Raw genomic sequence first — 23,776 nt, forward strand, 5'->3', positions numbered from 1 at the left:
CATCGTTAATGTGCCTGATATTCTGGAAACCTGCCTGTGAGGTTTTGGTGACGTGTGCGCACTGTCCTCTGGTCAGCCAAACTTCGGCTTACACCGGCTGCGCTCCCCCTGCGCTGACAGTAGACGTAGCTTTTAGCGCACCTTCAGCGAAGCCTTTTGGCCCAAACTGTCACTGCGCCAAGCTGGATCTGTCGACACCTCCCCCTGCTGCACTGCCACACCCATCTCAGCGCACCTCAGTCTGCCAAACTACCAAACTGAGCGCGCCTCGGGTTGCGCTGCTCGAAACTAGCTCTGCGCGGGGTTCGCCACCCTGCGCCACCCTGCGCCACCCTGCGCTGCGCCGGGAAACTAGAGCCCTCAGACTGGAAAGCTGTTGGTGTGTTTCTAGCAAACAATGACTATTTATTAATTATATTTGTAAGTTGCAGTGGTTCTCCATGGTTGCAAAATGCGGCTAAATGCTAGCAGCCTGTAGTGCTGCCGACAGGCCCATGCTTTGCCTGCTCACATACTGCTGCTCAGGAGAAAATTACCTGCATGGGCGAAGGAGTGTGTGTGAGTCTTATCGTGTTTGTGAGTCTTTCTTTATGTGTGTGTGTGTGTGTGTGTGTGAGATAGAGAGGCATAGGAGAGAGCAGTAAACATTGACAACAAACAAGCGAGTCTCATGCCGGTGGCTCCAAAAAAAGACATGACTATTTATACTTGGTGTTTGCGATAAATTATCATCTTAGATATTGCACGTGGAGTCTATCAAATACATCACCTACCCCTAACTGTTTCTGACAGTCATGCAAATAATTTTTGTTGCGGCTATTTGCAACGACACCGACAAAGAAAGGGTGTTGGTCCGAAAATTTTCATGTGTTGGCACACAACATATTTTGTTACGGGCTGTGTGTGTTGTCAAATTGCTGAATGTGTTAATGTGTTTTTTTTTTTTATTTATTTAACACTAGTCAACATCAACAATGGCTGTATAATAGCATTAAAATGGAGCTAAAGGTAATCTGTTTTTTTTATTTATTTAGATCCATACATAGGGCAGAGGCCCTCACCCCCACCCCCAGTCCCACCCCTCCTCTTCTTTAGAGAAGAAACAGATGGATAACCCTAATCACAGAGGGTTTACCTTCCAACACACCTCACACTGTCATGGCTTTGAACTTCTCTCCTGGTTAATTAAATTATAAGGAGAGTCATGGCCCCCTGTAGAAGCTGCTGTTGACTCTGAGTGTGATGGTGGATTATTTCACCCTCTAACTCTCCCTTGTGCTGCCTCACATCATGTTCACTTTGTGTTCCGGGGTCGATCGCTTCGCTGAAGAAATGTTAATCACAGTGTCATTTCCCAGAGGAACACACCCAGGCTTTCCTCTGCTGACACACAATTAATAGACAGACATATGGAGTCAATTTGGCTGTGGTCCCTGTGTGACACACACACATACACACACACACACACACACACACACACACACACACACACACACAGAGTAGGTGGGCCCCTGGGTGCAGCTCAGCAGCTTTCACTTTCACACTGAACCTGACTTCAATTAACTCACTTTAACCATGGACTGTAATTTTCAGTGAGTTCTCCAAATTAGAATTAAAATATGTTGTTTGTCCATAAAAAGCACTGTCTGTACCTTCAAAAACTGCTACAAATTACTGTTGAAAAATTAACCTGTTTCATCATGTGACACTATGGTCACGGTTAACCCAATCACCAGAAAAAATGTTTGCTTTACACGTTTCTGCAAACCACAGATCAGTTACATTTGTGTGTTATTAAATAGTGGATATGTTGAAACTTCACACTTCTTAACTGTTTCAACAATGCTGCAATTAGCATGTGTTTAGGTTCAGAGACAAAAACCACTTAGTTTTGGTTAGGAAGAGATCATGTTTGGGCCTAAAAAACAATTTAATCACAGCAAGACACAGAAATGTTTCTGTAAAAAACAACTGCCTTCTCAGAGCACTATCTCCAGTGGATAAACAGCAACGGGTCACTAAAAAACAACCCAATTTTGGTGCCTGAAATGCACTTGCTAAAAAACAAGCTTTTTTTTGGTTTGGTTTTGGGTTTGTGCGTTGTTGTTTTTTTCTTTCTTTTTTTGGTGTCCAACAGTGGTCTACAGTGTCCTGCAGACTGGCAGGTGTTAACTAAGTAACATGCCATCCACCATCCCCTCCACCTTCAGATGACAAAGACAGCTCATACACTACCTCACTTTAGCCCTCTATGATACCCACTATGACGACAGTTGGTAAAAATAAATTAATAAAAATAAAAAATGTTTGTAATGTTTGTTTGTTTTTTGTCACAAAATAGACAAAATATAAATATGTGCTAATTTGCTTTTAGTAACATGTTGTACATGTGTTATAATAGACATAAATCAATAATTAGCTTGTTCAGAAGAATAAACAATAAAATTATATATGAAATTGTAAAATAATAATATGTACAAATTAATTCTGAAATAAATTCTGGGCCAATATTGATACCAATGTTTAAAATAACAATTTGGCCAATAGCCCATACCATCATTTTTATATTGGTGTTTCTTTTTCTTTTCTTTTTTTTTTGTTTTATTAATTCTTCTTTTGTGCCAGGCAAACAGAAATCTACACTATAGGCCTACATAAATAAACACTTTTAAAGTCATTCAGTCATTCATTACACTACCTTTGAATAAGCACAAATTCAATGATACACATTTATGAAACAACCTTTAACATAACCTTCTTTTACCTGAAAAACATCTTTGAAAAATAAGCAAAAAGCATTTTTACTTTATATGATACAACATAATACCCTCTCTAATATCTTTTTTATAGTGCTGTGAAAACATCAACACATCTCTCCTTCAAACAGCTGGATTTAAGTTTCTCACCAAAAGCTACATTTTACAAGATTACATTGAATACATCATGAAAACGTTAGAATTTACATTTGCCCAATACTAATTTTTACTGAATAGAATTTGAACGCTTCACAGTGTAAATCAATGCAATCTCCGTGAGCTGTTGGTTGCGGCCACCTGCTCCCTATAAGTAATGATAACGGCAGGAACCCAGAACAAAAGGCCTCTCTATTATTTAGTAGGCTTTGCTATGTAGTTATGTTTTTATGGCCTTATGTAATATTTCAAAAATAATAGTGGCAATAGTATTAGTAATAAATAGTAAAACATAAATATTTTGAGTTGTGGTGCCACCTATTGATGGTGCCCTTAGCATTCGCCTATATTGCCCATGCCATGGGCTGGTACTGTTTAGGGTATACTTTTGGGTATGTTATCTAAAGCAACACCAGAAATTAAAAAAAGAGGGTTGTTGTTTGTTTAATTAAATGTATACAGTACTTGTGAAAAAATATTCAGAAACCTTTGAGTTTTAACTCCATGTCATTTAATATTGAAAAACATTAAAAATTAACTTTTTCATAAGTTGGTTTGTCTCAACGTTCCCCTCAGACAACAGCCTACCACTGTGGAACAGCCCAGAGGAATGCATTAGTTAAAGAGCATAAACATATTCCAGCAAACTTTACATCAACAATTTATCAGACTAAACTATCATAACCCTCTTCAAAACAAGATGGTGAGTTATATTTCAGTGTTTGATTATTGGTTTTACATGTTTAACCTGTTTTCAGTGAACTGCTGCAAATGTCCTGCTGCAAATGTTGCCACTATTTGTTGTGTTGCTGCTGGGTTGATAGCAGCGTGTTGTCTTCCAAACAACTAAATTCGTATTTGTCCTCATTAACATCAACTAGTAGCGCTAATTTTACCCTTGTCTTCTTTGAAGAGCCCTAGAACAATTTTGTAATTCTGTAAATGGAAAAAAATGTGTGTAAAATATAGGCATACAGTCCGCTCTGCAGAGAGGACTCACAAAGTACACTGTTACATGAGACTATACAGTGCCAAAGCCTGAACTGTATTTCCACTAACATTATTAAATGTATCCAGGTAAATTTGTTGAGATAAAAAGAAAATAATGATGACTGTGATGTATTTGAACAATATATAAACCTAAACACACAGTACTAATAACTGTCATGGTGGAATTCATAAACGTACGGTGTTGCTTAAGGTAACATTTGCATTTTAACAATTTTCTATGACTTAATTATCAAATAAAGTACATTAAACAATCAAAAATTAAACCTTACTTATTTATTATTGTGAATCCATTATTTCCAGATTGTAAAATGGCAGAAAAAGATTATTTCAGACCCTTTTTGTGGAGAGAGATGATGGAGCTGAACCATGCAAGGAAGGCCCCAAAAAAGGGACTCAACATTGTCAGAGAGTCATGTGACAATATAAACAGTACTACTGGTTTCCATGGGGCCCTGGCTCTTTTTTAAGGTATTGCAACATAACTGAGGATGTATCATGTGTATAAACTACCCAAAATAGGTATGTTACACAGATGCAGCACAGTACCATTGAGGATTAGAAACATTGATATGATATCTATAAAATGTATCGTATTCATGATTGCAGATATGTGCAATGCCATCATTTTGTTCTGGCGACTGGACTGTTAGGATTTGGTTGGGCACAACAATGACTTGGTTAGGTTTAGGAAACATTGTGGTTTGGGTAAATATGATTACTTTATTAAGGGTTAGCAGAGCTTTGTCATCATGGTTACAATTATTAACACCTGGTTAAAGTTAGGGAACAATTGTGGTCATGCTTAAATATAACCAAAACTCCCATTATAAATTCTGATGTTTTGTTGACCAATCCATCCACCCCAATTTTTTTGCTACACAGATTTTGTTGCTGTATAATAGCATCACCTAACTTCCTCCTTTGCTTCCATCAGAATAACTCGGCTCACTAATAAACTTTGTCATTTGGGAACTAGCTTAAATGAGTGTTGCTGTCATTCCTCTTGAGAGGACAGCCTTGTTATTATACTTTTGTTGGGATTCACAGGACCACAGATGATTTATCATGTAGTAAAATCTAAACTGGACATTTAAAGGCTTCCTTTTCTGCATGCTCTTTATTCTTCAAACAAAGACAGCTATTTGACACCCATCTCCAGGATGTCTCACCTCACACCTCAGTGAGACACAAGTCTCACAACTTGATTGGACAGTACTTTTACAGTGACATGTGACTCTGTGATGTCACAGGCATCTGTAGAAGATCTGCTCCCTTCAGACAGTCTCTCTCTTACTCGGGAACTGCGGAGCAGCCCACACCTCTCTTTCCGGCTGGGCCTGGACCAGCCCAGATGCTCAGACCCTTGCTCCTTGCCCTGAACCATCAAAGGTGGGGCAATTCCTCACAGACTCTCTAAGCTGAACCAGAAAGTTAGGGGTGCAAGCACAAAGTTTGCAACTAGCTTTCCAGCAACAAGGAGAACTAAGTGAGTTAGCACCCAGCGTCGAACTCTGTAAAGACCTTGAACGACCAGCTTCCTCAGAGTTCCACCTTTGGAACAAAGGACAAACCAAGATTGCATCTGGAACCACAGCTCTTTTCGGCCTTCTTCCGCCGGCTAACAAAGCAGCACACCACCAAGTGACTCTTTCTCCCATCCATTCAAGGATCAGTAACGTAACAACTGGGCATAGCTTATCACAGCTTTACAGGCTAAGCAAGACTGTTTAACTTGTTGTATGTGATTTAATGCTGTCATTGAGTTATTGTTGTGATTGTTTGCAGTTAGGTCATTGATTGGTTGGCTTCGCCAAAGCTAAGTGTTTAGTTTGCTAATGCTGATCACAAACAGATTCTTGCACACAACTAAACAATCTCTGCACTAATCCAGACCGTTTGCAACACAAATCACATTCACATAGACTCATTAACAAATAGGCTTTAAACAGAGCTACACCCAAACAGGCATCTCAAAGTTCCCGCTTCTTTTCCTTTGTCTTTGTCCTGACCACATGGTCAGACAAACACCTCCCCCGATCTGAAGCCAGCTTTGGTTCAGCCATCTTGTAGTTCTCTGTTGTCAGCCATTTTGTTTTGTAGGCCAAACGGCTCTTTGATCACCACACCTGCCTTTGTCTTTCTCTCTTGCGGGCACGCACGCACACACACGCACACACACACACACACACACACACACACACACACACACACACACACACACACACACACCAAGCTTGTATATAGTTAGTTAGAATGTGTGTGTTTGATTTTGCTTTGCTTACTTTGTGAATAAATATAATTCTCTGGAATCATACCTGCTGTCTGTTTAATGTTGCACAAGAGTGAATGAATAGTCAACCTCTGCTGTGTCAAGAACTCCGAAATCCTTCATGCTTTACTGTTAATTTTGGTTATTGTCATTAATTTAATTATTAATCAAAACTCCAAATTAATAGTTTAGCATATTTTATGAGACTGATATCTCTGGCTATCATTTTCCCTTTACGGGAATGGTGCCCCACGAGGTGATTTAATGTTCATTAAATCACATTATTTAACAATTATTAATTATTAATAATAATTATTAATTATTTCAGATAGCCAATTGACATACATACAGACCAACATAATTGGTGCCTCCGTGTGATGCCCTAAAATATGTTGACCACAACATATTTGGTGCCCCTTGGTGAGGCCTAATATATTGATCACTACACTTTTATAAGCTATATTTCTTATTTTTCACACGAACGTACATGAACGCGCAGCCGGACCGGCTTGTAAACAATGGGCTGGAGATCAACACAGAGAGAGTGTGTGTGAGGTCATGCTATACTCCAGATGAAATTACACCTCTAGTTCTTCACATAGCAATTTTTTAATTCCTTCAATCTAGAAATGATGAATTTCGCTTATTGCCCCTTTAAACTTAATGATTGCATGTACTGGTAGCAGAGAATGAGTAGCTGCAGATGTGTAGAGACAGTGTTTTAACCTCTGTTGGAATAAAGATGGAAGGATGTGGCTGTACAGACAACACTGTCATTCACTTTTTAACATCATTGGGAAAATTCTTGAAACCTTTGGAGACAATGAACATTTCAAATCCTTTTAAAAGATTTTCAGTGTTCTTGCATTACACATTGATCAGTCTATGTTGCAACCTATGCCACAATGACATAGAATTTCCAACCTATTTACCTCAGAGAAGCAAACGACAGACTGTATAAAATGATGGACGTGGCTATGGGTGATGTCACCCATTGGTTTGTAGACTCCCATTCTGAAGCCTTCAGCAATGGATCAGCAACACAGCCACCACCATCTTGATTTTGTGTCTTAACAAGCCAAAACACAACTTGAAAAAATGCTTACATCTCCCACACAAGGACAACAATTCTTTTAAACAACTGTGACAAGCAGTTTGGTTCTGCTCTCACATGCTGTGTGCAGAGAGCGCAAAAGAGGAGAGGAAGAGCGTGGAGATGCAGCTGCTGCATGCATCTGTTCTCTGGCATCCTTTAAGAATATTTAAAGCTTATTTAGAAGATAATTAAAGAAATTAGTATGTGACTATTTAAAAAATAAAGTGGAGAAGAAAATGAGGAGAGGAGAAGAGCTAATTGAGAGGAGGAGAGCAAAGGAAAGTTGTTGAAAGTAAAGTGACGAGGAGAGCAGAATGCACTTAGCCTGATTGTTACAACTGAACGCAGGCCTACTTTGTAGTTTGGAGGGTAGATATGTTGGTTTATTATTTATTTATTCAGATAACAGCATTTTCAAATTTTGTGTAAAGATTTGTTGATTGTGATGGTTATTTATTTGATAGAGCACTAAAGTGTGTGCAATATGGCATTGTTTTCTATATTTCCTGTAAATAAATGATAATTGTAAAAAGTGAATGTGTATGTATAACAGCTGCTAGGTGTCTGCAGTGTAGATATTTAGACTCCTCATAATATGAGTAAGCGAGACAGACATTTCCTCTGCTCATTATTGTGCACACATGTTCTGTATGTACTTAGGCCTCAAGAAACCTCCTGGCAGGGTGCATATTGCGTGTGCACTTTTTTTCTCTCTCTTTGGCACCAGCACTTTGAGCAAAAAAGGGAAGGGATGCCCCTTTTTTAACACCTGCCCTGCAAAATGTCTGTGCACAGCACTGCTAGAAGTCTAATTCATCTTTAACTTTGTTTATTGTGCCTTTTGTCTCTTTTTGGCAATGAATTACACTCAAAAAAACAAGTGGAGGTGGAGGGAGAGTCTGTAATCACAACTGTACAAAATCATACAAAAAGAGCAGTTACACTCAATAGATAGTGAAAAGGCAACCAGAGGAGGACAAAGCGAGAATGTAAAGAAATGGAAATGAGTTGAGAAATGTTGGATTATTTACTCTATATTAACATGATATCGATATTGTATCTTTAAATATTGGTTATCATCACTATTTTATTGGGACCCCACTACCCCAAATTTAAATGCATTTGAACTTATATTGACACTAGCATTCTCACTGTGCAATAGTGACTTATGGTAAATTATTACTTTTTTTTAACATGTAATAATTGCTGCAATAATTCACCTGCCACAATAATCTGTGCAATTACTTATTCTTTTTTTAGTCTATTGATGTATATATTGTAGTAACCAATATAGCACAACACATATTTTATATTTCAGAATTTACAGAGTAATGTAGCACAATGCACATATTTGTATATTTTTACACACTTACAGTCTCAGCACAGTGAAGATATGTATTTTATTCCCACTATTGTAAGTACTAGTGTTAACATTGTAGCATAATGAACATTTTATTTCTATTTTATTGAATTTATTACTTTATACTGACATACTACTATTTCATACCCTTATTCTTACTTCTTATAATTCTCTATTCTTTACACCAGAGTGACTGTAACAAATGACACTTTCCCCTCAGGGATCAATAAAGTATATCTGATTATGATTTTGATGTTTTTAGAAAGGTCTCTGTCCACAATGAAAGTTGGGGAAACTGCTTTGAAATTCATTACAATTAACTTTTGTTAATTTTTTTTTAATTCAATGCATTATACTGCTGACTTTTACGTAATTCCTGATCATATTACTATGTAACTCCTCATCATTCTTTTGTGTTATTGGTTCAGGAGTCTCGATCTATGGTGTATAAAAAAAGAACTTACAACAGCCTTTGTTGGCCTTTTACATTGAAACAGCTTTGCAGAGAACAGCTACATTGAGAGACACTTGAGTGCTCAAGTATGAGGTGCATAATTATTATTGAGAATAGTTTGGGTGCAAACAGCAGATTATGGCAGTGTGCACTGCAGGAGCCTGCTAAGCATGCAAACACTAGTAATAATCAATCCAGTGATAATTTTTAGTTAAGTTGGGTTCTTATACTCTGGCATTCCTGTTATCTGTCATATCTAGTTTTGTTAGATTTTGTTGGCATTTTTGGCATAATGTGTTTGCAGAAGTAGAACAGAAATGTTGTGAGGTACAGAGAAGGGGATGACATGGAACACCAGTCCCCATGTGAATTCTGTTGCTGCTTTGGTTCAGAAATTCAACTGTAATTTATTTTACAGCAACACCTTAATGGTATCATTCAAGTCTACACAGTACTTGGAGAACACATTCCGTTGCTCTTGTTACATAAACTAGTCTCTCTCTTACGCACACACACACACACACACACACACACACACACACACACACACACACACACACACGTACACACACACACACACACACACACACACACACACACACACACACACACACAGACTAACATATATCAAAAAAGAGTTGGGTGCTGCAGAGAATGTCAGCCCTCACTGACTGAACCGACTTTCATTCCAATCAATTCCTAATGTAACCTGTGCTTCATTCACTAATGATCTCAGCAAATGAATATTGGTGTTCACCTTCAGTTACTCCTCAACAACCTCCAGCTGCTCCATTGTCACTAATTGGAATTGATTAAAGTGGAGGTGATATGATAATAGCACCCAGTCTGACATTTAACCCAATGCTAGAAACCTGGCTGAAAACTAATGTCAAGCAGTATCATCTAGAACCGCAGGGTGTAGAGGCAGTGCAGTGTGGGACTGATCAGAGGAGAGATGCAGGACAAAGAAACAAGCACAGACACAGAGAGAGAAGTAATCCACACACCTTCACCGCAGACAGCATGGACCTCTTGTCCCGCAGTAAGAAAGAAGAAATCAGGTGGAGTTCATTGTCAGTTCCACCCAAAATATTTTATACAGCCCAGCATTTTGACTTCATCATTTACAATGATATTCAAAGGTCCAATCACTAACTTTGGATGAGTGTCTAAATTTCAGTTACATTCAGATACATGAATGAAAAGTTTGAACTATTGATGGAAGATCAGCATTTTGTATGCAAATCAGAAATCAAAGTATAGATCTGTTTCACACCAATTTTTTTTTCTTTTTACGCAGCAATGGTGCTATTGTGCCACTACAAAGTCCCTTCTTTATGTTGCCTTTACATTTATTACACAGAACCAAATGATGGCAGCATCATGCTGCTCCAGTGGATGATTTTAGACAGCATGCAGGCATTGCAGAGTCAAAAGAGGCGTGACTTAACATATGCGTCAGCAGTACATTATAAACAATAACAATGACATTAACATGGCAATAACAATCATTTACCATTTCTGATATATGGCGGCTGATCTCGTCCTCTCCTCAGAGGGAAAGGAACTCCTAAACCTCATTGTTGGTCAACCTCAATATGTGGACATTTTCAGCCACTGTTCTTGTTTGAGTTAGCTGCTAACTGCTATCAGCTACTTTATAAATCTCCTGCAGTGGGTCGCATGCATTATGTTGTGTTCAAACCGAGCACGAATAAAACAATTTGCATAAGCGAAATGCATGTAAAGTCAACATAAAGATGTGATTAGATGTGAATTCCCATGGGGTGGCGCAATGGACGTGATGGACGCAATGCGATGGACATGAAATACGTAAATTAAACAGCGTGAATTAAGCAAGTAATGCAATTTCACATCATATGCTTTTGTGCGAGAGTTGAAAACTTTGAACTTCAACAACAAACTCACGCCATCATAGCCAATCACTATTGAGATCCTCCAGGGACATATGATGCCAAGGATGTACCGGCAGAAGTTCATTCATCAATTCAACGATTTCATGCGTGTATGACATGAGTTATTCACACGTATGAAACGAGTCAACACAAAATACTCTAGTGTTCAAACACGCACAAGTACCACAACGCGAAAATTTGTTTGCTGTGAACACAACATAACACACTGTCAAAACGTCACACCTGACCTGCCTATGATCCCGTCCTGACAGTTGTCCTGTTTATACAGTCGATGTTTCCACGCTGTTACTATCTCCCATGGCTGCCCCTATTCCATGATTATACATTATATTCAGTACAGTTAGACAGAATAACGATGCGATATTCCTGCCTTGGACAGGCAGTGTAAGAGAGGCTGTTATAGTTCATTACAGCTTGGGCCTTATTTTTGTTGTTTTGTCCATCATTCTTATCTGTAATATTAACACTGTATTCATCAATCCACATCATGTACACATCCAGCAGATACGGTCTCTTTAGCTGATAAATGCTCCACTATGTTCAGCATCTAGCCTCACTGTGTCTGTCTGATGTTTGCTGTTGAGCTGGTAGTGTAGAGTGAGTTTATCACAGCTTTCTTACTGAAAACAGCAGCTGCTGTGGCAGAGAACCACACTATGACAGGAGTGAGAGTGAGCTGAAGCTCAAAGCTCTGTAAAGTTCAGAGAAACTGCAGACTCTCTGTGGGTTCATCACTACAAGTGACCCTGTATAGATTATCACATTGTCATTTGATATGTTATCATAACAATATCAATTATAGCCACTTTAAGACTAGAGTTATAACAAACTGAATTGATTAATGTTAATTGATATCTTACAGCATCAGTAAATATTACTAGCAGATTTCCAGATGGTCCAAATGACCAGTAATGAAACAGAGGTTCCAGTTTTGAATGAGGTGGAGCTATGCTGTGCTTCGCATTTGATTTTGTCAAATCAGCTTGCCATTTTTATTGAGGGTTGATTTTATTTGACCTGGGCACCTTTGTCCTTGGCAGGCAAAATTTTGTCTGACCCAACGCATATTTTATTTGAAGAGTATCAGTTGTTGCCATCCAACAGGAGATATAGAGTCCCCAAAGTTAGATTAAACAGACTGACCCCAAAGTTAGATTAAACAGACTGAGGAACTCTTTTATTCCTCAGTCTATTAAAATGTTGAATAGCTGTTAGTGCAGGGACTTGGAGGCACCACAGCCACTTTGATGTTGGATATAGCACATGTCACATGTCTGATGGTTTATTTTGTCTAATGATATGTCTTGTCTGATGGATATTTAATGTTATATTTTTGTAATTTGTAATGAATTTTGTGATGAGAAACAAGTGTCTTGGATGCAAGACAATTTTCAGAATGAATTCTAATAATAAAGTAATCAATCAATCAATCTAGAGGTATAATATAGTTGCAATATTTATGTGGCCCGTTCTCATTCCCACCCCATCAAATACTGTGGCTTTATCAGTGATTTTGGGGTCACACAAAAAGGCATCTTTCGCCAACACGTTCTCCCTCTGACCTTGTCACATATAAAAATTTGCTCATGGAATTTCCACATTGAGATATAACGTGGAAAGTACCCTGGGTGTGTTGGTTGCTGACGTGTCAATTTCAGGCTGTTACATCCACTGTTTGTTTTTAAATTACACTTCTGTTTACTCAGGAAATTTACATTTTGCATACAGTCTCTTTCAAAGTAAACACACTACATCAGTACAACTCCGCAAATTGATATTTTTTCCATCAACAACAAAAGCATATGGTTGGGTTTAGGAAAAAAGCACAGGGTTTGGCTTTACAGTCTTATGGTAAGCGAACACCCACCTCCGGGGTGAAAGTTGATGGTTGTTGTTAAACTGCTAAACAACGGCAACTGGCCTCATATCATGCCGACATAAAAGGATGGCTTTTTTTCGTAGGTATCTGACACTGGAAGTCACTGACCAAGCACCAGTATTCGATGACTTCAGAGTGAGATCACGTTGCTTTTGCAGCAGTATGTTACACCACAGGGCAGCGTCAGTTTATAACACTGCAGGACAGCATCAGTTTGAAACACTGCCAGTAACAGTGAAATATAAGGAGCTGGAAAGTCCCTATAGGGTGGGTGGAAGGGGAGGTGGATTGATCCAACAAACACCAAACTTTCGACCTTGAGCCCAGTGTTAACTTCCCATATGAATATTGAGCCAGGATGTTTTTTTTTTTTTTTTTAAACCTAACCAGGTGCTTTTGTTGCACAAGGAAATAAATTTTACTGACGTTATAAATGTACTTTTAAAAAGACTGTTCGTATGAACAAGCAGAAACTGTACATTTTCTGTGAAAACGGAAGTGTATTTTGGAAAAAGACAATGCATGTTACAGGCGTTAGTGTCCTTGAACGTCAGCAACAGAGGCAAGAGGTTACCTGGCGCATCACATGTAGATATAGAAGTCCACTGACAAAGTGACGTTATGTGACGAGTTGGGATGAGAACGCATTAAAATACAAGTTGTTTATGTATGTATATAATGTATTATTAAAACATTGTTTAATACAGTTATCCACTGCACTTATAGATACAGTAACATGAAAAGCATAAATGATAATAACAACACATAGTGTTGAGATGTAACTCACTGTTTTGCATCATGGAGGCCACACCAGTTTCCCAGCTTGTTTGACTTCTGAAATCTGTGCAGAGAGAGAAATACAGTTTTACTGTGTGACAATATAGAATACATGGATAGACAGTACAGCACACACATCTCTCCCTACACACTGAATCAGAGTAAAAGAAGAGAAAGCATCCTCTTGAATCTCCACAGATCTACAGCAGTGAGTAAGACAAACACACACACACAAATATATATTTCTTAAGGAATGTGTCTGTAGGGATTTGGAGGATATAGTGAAACTTTTTTTGCAGATATAAGCATATGTTGAGGTGAAATGAAACCCTAAAAACTGACTGGAGAGAATGGCCGAATGCCAAGCCATCCTGTGATTGGTTCATATGGTAATGTATGCTAATGTCCATAAAGTTATGAGCACAGACTTCGGTCCCACTCTGGGAGTCGAGCTCTCACAGTCACCAACTGAAAAGCACCATAGCTTCTTGTCTCGCACAGACAAGGAGTTGCTTTTTATCTTTTTAAAGATTTCTGCACCACTCTGAAGTTTTGAACCACATTTCTGTCTGTCTTGTTCTATTACCTAACTCGCTGTATTAAGCATTTGTATTCTTTCTCTTAAAGACATTACAAACTGTCAATGAAAGACAACCTTTTGTTTATCAGTGCAAGCTGTCCACTTCTGCAGAAGAAATGCACTCTACTCTTTTTCTGTCAGTTAGAAACTGATTCTGTGTGTGTTGCTGAACAAGTTCTGCACAGCTGCATACATGCAGCATATAAACTAGCATTCCAACACCGTATGGGAATATAGCCTGTTTTGGTAAAGCCTCCTGATAGCACCTTTCTGACTGATAGCTGGCTTGGCCCGGTTTGTCGTGATTGAGATATCAATAACATGAAATAAAATAAAATAAAATACATGGTTGTCTCCTGTATATTGTCTTATTTATTTACTTATTTAATTTTCAATTATCTGTTTTTTACTACAAAAATTTGCCAGATATTACTAGGGGCAATTGAAAAAGAAGGAAATCAGAGGTATTTCTTAATGAAATCGAGCTCTATTATTATCATTATTATTATTATTATTAATAATAATAATAATAATAATAATTATCATTATTATAATAATAATTATTAATAATAATAATGTAGAATTTCCATATTTTGTGCTATTTATAAACAAATAAATAATAAATAAATAAATAGAATTACTGATAATGAAGAAACTGTCTGTGTCCTGGTAGAATAGTTGTTGAAGTGTGATCGCAAAGTCCCCAGTTCAGTTCCGGCCAACAACCTTGTTTCCTGCCTCTCTATACTAATTTTTTTTTTTTTTTAAAGTAAAAAAAAAAAAAAGGCATGACAGACAGATAGTTGATAATTATTAACTAAACAATTTATAATTTATAATATTTATATTGTATGTAACGGTCCTCCATTATCACTAAAACTGCACTGTTGTGGAAGGATGATTATAGGCATACCAAGTTCACCAGTTTAGCCATCTTTAGCTATCTTGTCATTAATGCATGTAGAAAGCACATGACATTCATTATACCTCATCTCAGTACTCTAAACCAAAGCCCTTTTAGGTTGGCTTAAAAAAACCTAACTAATAAAGGCTTCAAAGCAGCTACTTCTCTGAAGCTCTTGTCATTAACAACCTGCATAATGAACATGAAGCAGCTCTACACACACACACACACACACACACACACACACACACACACACACACACACACACCCACAGGCCGGCTATAGGCACCTTCTACCCGCTATAACTCAGCGCCTTTCTGCCTGTGAATGGAGACAAAGAGCCGGAGGAGCGGAGCCGCAGCTCTGCTCCGTAAATACCCGCCAGGCTTTGTGTGTCCGCGGGATTTTGGTGTCGTTGCCTCGTTAGTTGCGGCTCGTTAAAAAACTTGCGACACAAAACCGCGGCGGGGAGCCCAATTTGACCAGTAAAACTGACATAAAGGAGTTCTGTTGAACACACTGATGACAATATAAAAGTTTCATTCAGCCGCATTCAGCGCGCTGATATGAGGAGAAAAGAGCCCAGAGAGACACACAGAGGCTGCTGCTGCCGAGCACTGACCATACTGCTGCTACTACTGCTGCTGATGAGTTAGCACTGCATCAGTCCCACTGCATGTTCATAATGATAATAATAATAATGATTACTTTTTAACATTGGAACAATTTTAATGATTCATGGGGTTATAACACAATGAAGTTTTTCAGCATTAAAAAATAACGTTAGTTTCATTAAGATATTTTAGTCAGTTGACAACCTGTTTTAAGAAGTTCAAATCACAAACGTTTTGGAGTAAGATGGAATTAAAATAAATGTTATATCTTAAATAAAATAGGTTGATCACTAAATATCACCCACTTTTGGATAAATATTAAATTGGTTCAACTTATTTGAGTTTTTCAAGGACATAGCAGATGTTGGTTGTACTTAACTAACTGAATTTGTCAGATTATCAAAGAATCTCAATAATGCCAGAGTTGGAGCTGGTTAAAAATGATGCATGCAAATTGTTACCTATTTTTTTTACTTTTTTGTTAAGTTGAACAACTGGATTCTTTTAAAGAGTGAAGGCTATGCTGCAGGCAATTAGATATTTCAGGTAAAATGGGACAAATAAGGTTTTTCATCTTGGACTCTTTAAACATCATCAGCCAGTCACCAAACATGTTATTGTACTGTTACTACAAATGTGCATTTTTCAGAAGTGAGACCAACATGTTTTTAGGCTACCAAGTGCCATGAAATCGTAACTTGTGCTGTTGTGCCCTACAGACAATTTTAAAGTATTTGTTGTCATTTAAAACTGTTAAAGATTATGCAGTGCGTCCCTATCCGCCACAATAGTGCAGAATTAGCCATAATTGTTACACACATTGATGTCCTTGTAGACAATACGACACCAAGGAAACAGGGAGCAAAGGAACAGGGCAGGAAAGTTGGACGATCTTTTTAAAGGAATAGCCACAGGTTAATGATTTAATGAATTAATGAATTAATTGATAAATAGATTTAACCATTAAAAAACAAACATCTATCTATCTATCACATTTTACCTTAACAGCTGTCCAGTGGTGTAAAGAAGTTACGACAGGCCCCAGTGCACACTACTATGACGTGCTCTAGTGCATGCTATCATGCAGGTATTGTCTTGACAAAAATAGAGACTTGACATTAGACAACATCAACATGTATATTTCCCCAAAATACTCACTGCATATCTGACAAAAATATCAGTGTAAGAAATTAATCATTTAATTGAATAGTTTTATAATATGCTATATTTATAGATTTTATACCTTATATAGAATAATTTTATTTTAGATAGCTACTGACTCTTCAAGAGAGAAAACCATGCCTTTTTGAGGACATATAATGGCGCCATTCTTAAATTAACAGGCCTAATATGCTTTTTTAAAAATCATTTTTCTTTGAACACAAGTATATTTCAAAGGTGGCAATGGCAATCTGAATCACTTCCAAGGGCCGGTTCTCTCTACGGGCCCCTCAACCCCAGTGGCCCCAGTGGAATCACACTACCTGCACTGTCTATATTAACACGCCCTTGCAGTTGTCCCATTTCACCTGAACATGTCATTGGAGTGAGGTAGTAGTTCTCAATGTGTTTAAACACCCGTTTCTAAATTATTTTACTTGTCAACATATTTTCATCAAAGAAATACAGCAGAGAACCAGAACAAGTTCTAAAAGTAACCCTTAAGGTAATGTTCAGAGTTTGAGGTGGTTTTCTTGATAGTGTCCCACATTACCTGACTTCACCCCACTGTTGGTGTTTTACCTTACATTAGTGGTAGGCCTGTAAGTTATCCAAAATTATGAGCAATTGTGAGCCGTCCAAAAGAAGTGCACTGGATGTTTTCTCTTCAATGCTAAATCTGCACTGAAAAAGTTTAAAATTACAAACAAAGAAAAGGTTAGTTAACCTTACTGGGATGTATTAACTTGTATTTATGTATTTATTTTTTTAAGAAATAGCATTTATTTATTGAGTTTTTCTGCAGTTTTTAATATAATTATTTCCATGATGCTGCTATGGTGTCCTCAACAAAGCAAGCTGCTTAAAACATTTTTTGGACTGATGGCAATACATTTAATCAACCTAACTTCATTTGAAAACAGAACGAAAACAGTAAGAAAACAATAAAAACTTTTTACAGGGAAATGAAACCAGCTGACTGAGCTGAATGTGAACCTCAACGGATCAAAGCCAAGCTGTAATGCTATGTATGCTCCACAGTCTTCAGCCTAATCAAGATGAAGAGCTTGGATCACCCAGCGAACTTCAATGTATTTAAGAGGTCTGTTTCCTACACTTGCAAAGCTGCTGAAAAATTAGCCAGCAAACTGAACAGTTCTGGATGATCAAAGCTTCTATGAAGATAGTCTGGATTTAGATGATGAGGTTATTTTATCGCTGTTTTAAATGTGACATGACATGATATAAAGTAGCAGCCAATAGATCACTTATTCTGTAATTGAATATTTGATTTGATTTAGTGTTTTAGTGCCCACGCAAATAAGCTTTAGCGAGAATAATTCATTAGCCTAATCTGTATTCAACCAGTGCAACTTTTAATGACAAAATCAAATACAATTGAAACATTTCAAAAGAAAGCCAGTGCAGAGTTCTGAGCTACTTCTGAGCTCTGTGTTGTAACATATTAAAGTGCTTGTCGGTGAGGTTGGATGTCTTCCCTGCTCTGCTCCTCAAAAACAAACCGTGGCTCAGGTGCGCGCGGCAGATACACAAAACATCTCGTGTGTTCACCAGAACATATGGGAGCAACGCGCTCGCGTCCCTCTGACACACACACAAAATGCTCCAGATTCACATGTTGGATGAATTCATTTCTGACCTGATTAATCATGCAGTTAATTGGATTCGATTTAATTAAGACGTTAATTAACATCGGGCTTAATTAGATCATCAATTCTTGTAGATTTGCTGGTTCGGGATTTTAAAAAGAGACACCCCCCCTCCAAGACAGCACGCATTGTTGTAGCATTTTCATATTCATAATCACATTTATAAGGATTTTTTTTAATGTGATTCCAACACCGAATATTAAAATTAACTTTAACTTTTTTTCCTTATCACAGAGAGTTCGTGCAGGCCTTTCACTTCTTTTAGTCTAGGCCTCCATAAAATAAAACAAAAAACGGAAGGCCTTCGCTGGATTACCCATTAGCTTATTATAGATTTAAATAAAGTGATGAGGGTTAAGATTTAAACCAGTCAGAGGCTATCCGTTTACATATCAATTCAATCAAATATTTTAGATGACAATAATAAACATGTGACGGTATTTATAAGCTACAAATGATAGATTTAAATGTGTGAGCTGGAGTTGAGGTCAAATAAAACAGTGTTTCCTCATAATATTAAAGATGAGCTGTTTGCATGTTCTAATAAACAACAGAGCAAAGAAACAGGCCTGCCGACTGCGAGAATAGCTGAAAAAGAGTTTCAGAACAGTCACTTGACATTTCGGCTCATCTGCACATACAGGCAGACACTGACAGTGAGTTCATGCCCATATGTAAAATGTGAATTTAGTCATGTAAATAATTTCCTCAGTACAACTGACTAAATCAGATCTAAGGGATGTCCCTGCTGGTATTGTAATGTTTGTTCACTCTTGAATGTCATACATCATGGCTGAATCACTGGCTCAGTTATGTTTTGATTTTCAAGGATGAATCAACGTAGTTTTAAAATTGTTTCAACGCTGAAACAAATCTTTCGGAAATCTCAAAGTTGATTTATGAGAATTAGCCTTTTTACAACCACAAGATTTAAGCGTTTTTCAATGTTGTTTTAATGTTGAAACAACAACTGACATCATCTCAACCACATTTCAAAGTTGAGGGTCAGTCGTGAGCCAGCTGGGATGATATGAGTCAGGGTGGACGACAGAAATGGAGTTAGATATGTATCAGTAAAAAGTGAACAGTCCTCCATGTCGTAAAACCTTTGATAATCGGGTTCAATAAAATCTCCAAACTTGCAATGATCCAGTAATTTTATTGACAGATTAAAAAATGGACTCAAAGAGCAATGAAGCGGGAAAATACTCAAAATAGTCTTTGAGTATTTAGGTGAAAAATCGCGACAATTATTCACCATGAACGAGGACTCAAATAAAACACACACATGAGCTTATACTTTTCAGAATACATTTCGCGTCCTCCGTTTTCTAACATGGAGTTTCTCCATTTCCTCCAGCCAGGCCGGCCGTTATAATCCAGCAGAGAACACGCTGTGAGTTTAGGATGAATCCACACTGCTGAATGAGCGGGCGGCGTCACCAAGCGCTCTCAGCACGAATGTCAAAGCGGCAGGAATTCGGGATTGTTTGTTTGTTTGTTTGTTTGCTTGTTTGTTGTTCTGTTTTGTCAGCCCTGAGTTGTGAGTCTGCAAAAATCAGGAAATAACCCCGAACCGAGGACCGCAGTCCGCTGGTGAGCTTTAGATGCAAATACAAGAATTCACATATTCACACAACAATCGTCATCTCTCTGTTTGGCTGCTGATGATGGAAAAGCGACTAGACAGCGCGTGCTGAGCAATTTCTTTAGGTTTTCATGAATGTGCGTGTTCTTTTCAAGGTGATTCAGTATCCTAAGAACTTGTGCAGCTAAGCATCTGCTGATTTCCAGATATTTGGTGATTTAGTTAAATTAAATAAATTCTGAAGAAATCCAAACTTTTTCCACTTCCTCTTTCGTTGTCTATTTGAACGGTTGCTTCCTAAAACATTTCTGCCACCACAGAGGCAAACTGCCTTTCTTCCCTCCTCATTCCGATTTTGTTTCTCTGTCCTTTAAAAACAGTCATCTGCACCTTCTCTCTTTTCTCCTCTGTTGTTAAAGCTGCTGAAGTGCTCACATGTCATATTTTAATTCCTAAATGTATCCTTTTTTAATTTCCCCGTTTCTTTCATTTTTCTGTCTTAAATATTTTTGTCTTTCGTTCTCAGCTAGGTTCCATACATGTCCATCTTGTTCTTATCTGCTGGATAAACTTTTTAACTCCATGCTCAAAGTGATGGAGTGAGATGAAAAGGAGAGAGAGAGATGAGAGGGATAGAGGGGGAGAGGGAGTGAAAGAGAGAGAGAGAGGGAGGGAGCGGAAAGAGAGAGCGAGCTTACCTTTCTGTGGCATGCTGTAAAGAAGTAAAGTTTTGGTTCGTTTAGTTTTCCAACAGCTCCTTTCTTCTATTCTTTCCTCCAATTAGTTTCTCCTTGACTGAGGAGACAAGTGCAGAGAGAGACAGAGCTGCTCCTCTGTGGAGGAGGAGGGAGGAGGAGAGAGGGAGGGAGGGAGAGCAAGTGGGAGGGCCAAGAGAGAGAGGATGGAGAGAGAGAGAGGGAGAGAGGAGGGGAGGAAGGGTTTGAGTTGGAGTGGTGAAAGCTGGGAGAGTGTGTGTGTGTGTGTGCGTGTGTGTGTCTGTGTGTGTGTGTGTGTGCGTGCGTGCGTGCGTGCGTACGTGCGTGTGTGTGCGTGCGTGTGTGACACTCCTGTGATCACTCTTCTACACTTCATCCCTTGTTCAGCTTCAGTTCACTGTGCTTTATTGGCATGGAATTAGTAAATATTCAACATAAAACACTACAGATACAGTTCAAATACAACTAACAGTATTTAAACATACTAAAAAGTATGTGGACACATGCTCTTGTGTACTTTCAATCTGGGGGCCTTTTCATGGTTCAGGTCAGGTAGATGAAGATGAACTGATCTCCAAAAGGCATATTTTTTTTAAGATGAGCTTTTCAACATTTTAAGCAAGATTAGTGTTCTTAGTGTTCAACCAGTAGCCATGGGCTCCTCTAAACAGCTGCCTCACACTCTGGAAACTAAAATAACTGATGCTCACAAAACAGGAGAAGACTAAGAATATAGCTAAGTGTTTTCAGGTAGCTGTTTCCTCAGTTCATGTTGTAATTAAGACATGGCAGTTAATAAGCACTGTGGAGGTCAAACTGAGATCTTGAAGTCCAAGAAAACTTCTAGAAAGGGCTGCTCAAAGGATTGCTTGAAAGGCAAATCAGAAACCTGTTTGACTGCAAAAGACCTGCAGGAAGATTTCTCAGACTCTAGAGTGGTGGTGCACTGTTCTACTGTGCAGCACCACCTGTACAAATATGGAAGACTCATCAGAAGAAAACCTTTCCTGTGTCCTCACCACAAAATTCAGTGTTTCAGAAGTTTACAAAGGAACATCTAAACAAGCGTGATGCTTTTTGGAAACAAGTCCTGTGGACTTGAAATAAAACTTTTTGGACTCAGTGAGCAAAGGTATGTTTGGAGAAAAAAGGAGGAAGAAAATTTCATGAAGAGAACACCTGTCCAACTGTTAAACACAGGGGTGGATCGATCATGGTTGGGCTTTTGTTACAACCAGTGGCATGGGGAACATTTCACAGGTAGAGGGAAGAATGGATTCAGTTAAATTGTAGCAAATTCTGAAAGCAAACATCTTTAAAAAAAAAATGCTGAAGCTGAAAAGAGGATGGCTTCTACAACAGTATGGAATCAAATTTGTTTCACATGTATTGTAAACGTGTGGAAACGTTTTGTAACTGTGCGAAAAAGTTTTGTATGAATGCATGCAAATTTTGTGTTGTGTTTGTTCACATTTTGTGAACAAATGAAAAAGATTTGCACAATTACAAAAATGTTTTGCAGTTATGGATCAAAGTTTTACAGTTAAAAAATTTTTTACACTTACAATTTTTTTTTACAGTTACGCATCAAATTTTCACAAGTACAAAAAAGTTTTACAGTGCACTGAGTCCACAGTTACGGATCAGACCTGCAGGTACAAATCAGAGCTGCAACTACAAGTCGGTACAAGTAGTTTTGACTGTTAATGCATATTATAATAATGATAGATAGATAGATAGATAGATAGATAGATAGATAGATAGATAGACCGCAAATTGGTGTTGCTAAAAGTTTTACATTTTAGCAATCAATAGGCCTAATATGTTTGTAACGTTAGCTAATGAAGACGTTAAGGGTATGCGAATAAGTTAGTGTTGTCGTGGTTGAATGGTAAAATTGCTAGTATTCTCTGGTAATGTCTTCACTGTGTTAGCAGGCTAATTTAGCAAAGTAACAAGAGGTAACGTTACATTGGTTTTGCTAAAAGAAATAAAAGTAGCCTATGTGATAAAACGACACATCATTAATATTTACATTTGGCTTCCGGTTTAGTGTTTGTATAAATGTTTTGTGTGTGTTTGTCTTCATGACCGTTAGTTATTTTTCTTTTTAACTACAGTCAGACTGCATGTATCAGTGTGTGCTGCAATGGATCCTCCAGGAGACATGCTGTCTGCCGAAGCACAGGTGGGTTGCTGTCTGGTCATGCTAACCAAGCTAGTTCGGTAACGTTAGCCGTCTTATTTAAATACCCCCCTTTATCATAAGCCATTTACCCACATAGATAGCACAGTATTGCCACAAAGAAGTGCCTTCCAGGGCCACTGTGCAGTCAAGCTATCCGTGGTCAAATTAGCCGCCCCTACATTTCGAGTGCACTCGTATTGGAAACGTTATGGTAACTGTATTGAAACGGATCAGAAAGAGCAGATTGCCTCAATAAGTAACTTCTTTCTTTCCTTTTCCGGACTTTCCAATGACAAGTGTTGCTGTATTCAAGTATTACCTAAGAGGCAGAGGCTATGAAATCTAAACTGTACAAGACGTGAACACGATACATAGGGTGAATATGGTTAAAGTGGGACAGTGGGCAAACTGGGACAGTTAAGCTTAATCATATTTGGCCTATCTTTACATGTGTATATTTGTATTACTAAAAACCATCATTGAGCTCTAGGTAAGTATGGGATTAAAAAATATTGGTTCTGTGTTGATGACATCATTTCTGGGGGCATGGCTCACCATATTCAACTCCCTCTGCAGTGAACCAAGATGGTAAGTAAAATGACATAGCGTTCTGAGGTGAAAGATGTTAGTATTCTAGAAATTATAAAACTGGTGGATAG

General features: G+C 38.1%; 1 protein-coding gene across 2 annotated transcripts in view; it reads right to left on the bottom strand.

The window, feature by feature from the left end:
- LOC126407405 (paired box protein Pax-6-like) overlaps window positions 1-21,044 on the bottom strand; it is a 52,666-nt gene extending 31,622 nt beyond the window's left edge. The window contains exons 1-3 of one of the 2 annotated variants that reach the window (XM_050072267.1): window positions 20,912-21,044; window positions 13,706-13,759; window positions 10,110-10,133 (exon numbers count right to left, since the gene is read on the bottom strand). In XM_050072267.1, the coding sequence (XP_049928224.1) occupies window positions 10,110-10,133; window positions 13,706-13,759; window positions 20,912-20,924 (91 nt within the window). In that variant the 5' untranslated portion in view covers window positions 20,925-21,044. The remainder of the gene's footprint in view (window positions 1-10,109; window positions 10,134-13,705; window positions 13,760-20,911) is intronic. The other variant, XM_050072268.1, reaches the window with a different exon arrangement.
- Between the last annotated feature and the right edge of the window lie 2,732 nt (window positions 21,045-23,776).

Source organism: Epinephelus moara, chromosome 20, assembly GCF_006386435.1.
Source record: "Epinephelus moara isolate mb chromosome 20, YSFRI_EMoa_1.0, whole genome shotgun sequence".
NCBI lineage: Eukaryota > Metazoa > Chordata > Actinopteri > Perciformes > Serranidae > Epinephelus > Epinephelus moara.